This window comes from Elephantulus edwardii, unplaced genomic scaffold, assembly GCF_000299155.1.
Source record: "Elephantulus edwardii isolate Elephantulus edwardi_28Jun2011 unplaced genomic scaffold, EleEdw1.0 scaffold00082, whole genome shotgun sequence".
NCBI classification, from domain to species: Eukaryota; Metazoa; Chordata; class Mammalia; order Macroscelidea; family Macroscelididae; genus Elephantulus; species Elephantulus edwardii.
The window spans coordinates 6,185,687-6,190,335 of record NW_006399832.1 but is presented as its reverse complement, the minus strand read 5'-3'; the positions used below and the strand labels follow the sequence as shown (position 1 = coordinate 6,190,335).

The following is a 4,649-nucleotide window of genomic DNA, read 5'->3' as shown; positions in this document are numbered from 1 at the left end:
GGATGTTAGAGGGCCTTTTGTCACCCTACTGGCTGAAGGATTGAAATGATAATTGTAAGGTTATTGACCTTAGGGAAGATGAAGCACTTAATGTTTGTTTGAAAACCTGTCTGGCATGTCAGCTTGACTTCACCAGCCAGGTCAGAAGAGGCCCGGGAGAGCTTGTTATTTCTTAGTCCCCACTTAGGTGGTTGTGCAGGAGTTAAATGTGTTACAGGGCATAGTTGTTTTCTCTGTTCTGAGGTGAAGGTATGGTTCACTGCCCCACTCACTTTTTTGTTGATCTTCTGCAGCCTGGCGCTATGTGGGAGCCATAGGAGCCTTCATCTTTATAGGCATCCAACTTCTCCTGCTCGTGGAGTTTGCACACAAATGGAACAAGAACTGGTATGTACCTTCACCGGAAGCTTCCAGATGGAATCATTGGCTCAGTGAAAGCACCCAGGGTGTAGTGTTATAAAGGCTCTACCAGGAATTGTGTATTGTTAGCATTAACAGTTTCCTTTTATGAGAAACCTTCTTTGTTCTTTCAATTTTTATTTTATATTGGTTTGGTTACAAAGTTCATGTATATTGTGTTTCACACTATTCTTCATTCACATTGTGTTTCATATGGTCATTCTCATTCATTAGGTTTTTTTAAAATTCATGACCATTGGATGATGCCCACCATTACCTTGTCTTTTCAGGTCCCTGACAGATCTTTTCCATTTCCTTTACCCCCTACTCCCACTCACCAAGTTGTGTAGCTCTGTGATTTCACCCCTCCCAATCTTCACACCTCTGTTCCCACCTCTCCCCCTTGGGTCCCCATACATGTATTACTAGTTATCCTTCTATTTTTACAATAATGGTCTTATGTCGTATTTATCCTTATACGAGCAAACATTTTTGCTGATGCCTTTCCTTCACCAAGGAGCCACGGCAGAGCAGTGGTTTAAATGCTTAGCCGATTTGAGCCTACCATCTGCTCTGGGGGAGAAAGAAGTGGCAGTCTCTTTCGCTAAAGTTTTTTGTCTTGAAACACGGTAATGCAGTTCTGCTGTGCCCTGTAGTCGTGAGTAGGAATCAACTTGATGGCAGGGAGTTTGGTTTCGGTTTTTCTCCTCCTTTCTTTTGTACATCTTCATTTACAATTCTCCCAGTCTATTTTCCTTTCCTTCCTACCAGTCTCTATTCTACGCCCCTCCCCCCCGTTTTCTTTTCTTCCTTCTTCTAAATTTTGGATTTCTTTTACCTGTAATTTCTCACTTGAACTCTTAACCAGCAGATAGTATGAGGTAATCACATTCAACCCCAGTGCCGGCATCCACTGGTCCTAACTGTGGTTTTGTGGTAGCTAAAACTTGATTTGGCTTCAGTTTCACCTACTCATATAGTAGGGGAGAGAAAACTCAAAACCAGCTAACACATTGCTTTTTGAGCTCAAGATTCATCTTCTGCAAAGAATACAAGATTATATATCCTTTCTCCCCACCATTTTTATTCCTTCACAACTTTCCAAGAGTGGAAGACCCCTTTACCCTTCACTAAAAGGATGAGTTAATGCTACTTTAGAAAACCAGTCCACCTTTTAGTAAACGTAGATACAGTTCTCGTGTCTTCAAAATAGAATCCGCATTTTTGGCTGACTGGGAAATGCCAAACTAGAAATGTTATTGTTTTTGTTACTTTGAGTTGACTTCACATGGAGACCTTTTTACAACAGAATGAAGCATTTTCTGGTTCTGCCCCTTCCTCACATTACTGTTGAGCTTAAGCCCATTGTCTCAGCCACTGTGTCCATACATCTCATTGAGGGTCTTCCTTTACTCCTGTGACTCTTCACTTTACCAAGCATAATGTCTTCTCCAGAGACTAGCCCCTCCTGATAACATGTTGAATGTAAAATGAACATGTAAAATGAAGTTTCACCATCATCACCTCTAAAAGCACGTTTGATGTTCTTATTGAACCACATTGAAGAAAGGCCTGTTGGCCAAGTGGTCCAGTGTTTTCAGTTCTAAGGCCAGCTATACTCTGTTAACTTCTCTTTGTTCCATGTTATAATACCTTCCTTTTGTATCTATTAAGGCTTTTGTTATTTTATAGGTACCATTATATTTTAAACTTAGTTTCAGAAAGCAGAAAACAAAGAAAGTATTAAGTGGTACTATGTGAATTTTTTCTTTTTACCTCAGACAAAACAAAAGACACAGTCCAAATTATTCAACATACCTATATTCCTCAGTCTGGTAGTTGTTAATTTTTGGTTTTCTTTTTAAATCATAAGATGTAGTTGTTGGAATGCATGCATGAAAAGGTAGTATTAATAATTTTGTCCAATAAATGTTAAGCAAAAACAAGTATTTATAACTATTTTAAAAAGTTTTGCCACAAAAGTTATTACAAATTATTACAATCTCCTTTGACAATTTCTACACAAATTGCTTACTTACATTTACTTATGTTTTTAAAAAACATGTCAACACTTATTTTCTCTTATTGCATTTATAGCTATTCCATTTCTAGTACCTCAATTTCTCTGTCACTCTTTATCTGTGCTTTAGAATATTTGCAGATCTTTTGGTCTCATGGATCTCTTTTTTCCTTTTTTAAAATGTAGTTTTATTTATTTTGCTGTTGCTGAGAGCATGCACGGAAACATACCCAATTCTACAATTTTTATATGTACTGTTTAGTGACGTTGCTGACATTTATTAAACTCTGTTACTCATTTCACCTCTCTTATTGTGATATTCATCCCTCATTAATGTAAATTCATACTCTAATATTGCTAATTTTTTTTTTAATTGCTCTTGCCATTTTGATCCCATATAGATTCTGGCTTATACTCAGAGCAAATATTTGTTTACTAGTTAGACTATTATTTAGTCTTAAGAAAACTTTTAGGGCGCTCTGGTGGACTAGTGGCAAGACGCTGCACTGCAATCCCAGAGGTACGCGGTTCAAATCCACCAGATGCTCTGCTGGAGAAGGAGGGTGCAATCTCCTCCTGTACCAGTCAGATCTGATTTGACGGTACACGTAAAAATAATAAAATAAAAATTTTTAAAAAAGAGAGAAATTTTTGAAAAACTAATTCCAACTAATGGTCACCTTCCATCAGATTTCTGTAGCTGGTTGGTGGACTTGAACCATCTATCTTTCAATTAGCAGACCCTAAGGAAATATTTTTGTTTGTTACGTACCATTGAGTCAGAACTGCCTCATAGCTGACCCTCAGTAAGTTTTCAGAGGCTGTAAATTGGCCAGGATGACTTTGCCTATCTTCCTTCCACAGAGAAGCTCACAAATTTTAATCACATGCCTTTAAATTGGCAGCACAATTTTAAACATGCCATGGACCACCAAGAAAGCATATAGGTCTATCTTGGAGAGGTTGAAACCAAGTTTTTCCCTGGAGGCTAGGATTTTGAAGCTCTGTCTTACATCTTTTGACATGTGGCCAAGAGGGACCAGTCCATGGAGAAGGACATCATGTTCAGAAGGGTGGAGGGACAGTGCAGGAGAGGAAGACCCTGGATAAGATGGATTGATAACAGTAACGAGGGCAATGGGGATAGCTGTATCAGAGTCAGTGAGACTGGCCCAGAACAGGGCAAGCTTCAGATCTGTTGTACATAGGATTGTTATGAGTCACAGGCGACTTGATGGCACATAATAACAAGCCACCAAAGCTCCCTGAAGCTTTAAAGTGTGCTGCAAAGTTGAAGCTGGCTCAGAGCTGACCCTCCAGTGGGTTTTCAGAGGCAGTGAATTGCAAGGAAAGAGATTACCCATCCTCCTACAGAGTAGCTGGTGAGTTTGAATCATGTGCCTTTGGAATTGCAGCACAGCTTTTTAATCACTAAGATTTAAGATTATCTCGGGGTAATAATTTGAAGGGTTCAACCAACTTTCATGGCTTCAGGAAGTCCTGGATTCCATGAGAATTTGAAATTTATGTTCTATAATTTTCCTCTTTTGGTTTATCTTTGGTAACCACTGATAAGGTTTGTTCTCTCTACGGTTACACTTTTTTCACATACATGAATCAGGCAATATTTGTCATTTTGAGATTGTCTTATTTCACTCAGCATGTCTTGCAGCTTCACCCAGGTTGCATATGTTGTACAAAGGCTTCATTGTGGATCTGCACCTCATACATCAGTCAGTGGATATTTTGAAGGCTTTTTAATGGAGCACTGTTCTGATGCGTAATATCCTTTCTTTCTTTCTTTTTTTTTTTTGCATGCCAGTCTGTTCTTGTTAAAGACGACCTTTGGATAGTTTTGATTCCCGGTTTAAAGAATATTTCAGGGTGATGGTCTCAAAGAATCCTCTAGTCTAAGTGGTTTAATAAGTCTGGACTCATTAACATTTCTTTTCCATATTTTGTCCCAGTTTGTCAGATCCCTGATCAGAACATCCATCCAGTGATTCTGGTCTCAGGTCAATGAGGTTTTGGCTTGTGTAGACTAGTTTCTTCTCTGATACATTGCTTTCCCTCTTTCTATTTTGCAAGTAGGAATCAGCAGTTGGATTGGTTAGCTGCTTGCAAGCTGCTAAGAACCTAGACACTGCACTAGGATGCAGGCTTTGTACGCTATGTTGTTGTTGTTGTTATGTGCTGTTGAGTCGCTTGCGACTCATAGCGATCCTATGTA

The 4,649-nt window shown here is 39.0% G+C and overlaps 1 protein-coding gene across 1 annotated transcript in view; it reads left to right on the top strand.

Moving 5' to 3' along the window:
• Positions 1–4,649, top strand: part of SERINC5 (serine incorporator 5) — an 89,529-nt gene that overhangs the window by 60,666 nt on the left and 24,214 nt on the right. Inside the window, exons 5-6 of the mRNA XM_006889885.1 lie at positions 123–187; positions 294–387. Coding sequence (XP_006889947.1) covers positions 123–187; positions 294–387 — 159 coding nt within the window. The remainder of the gene's footprint in view (positions 1–122; positions 188–293; positions 388–4,649) is intronic.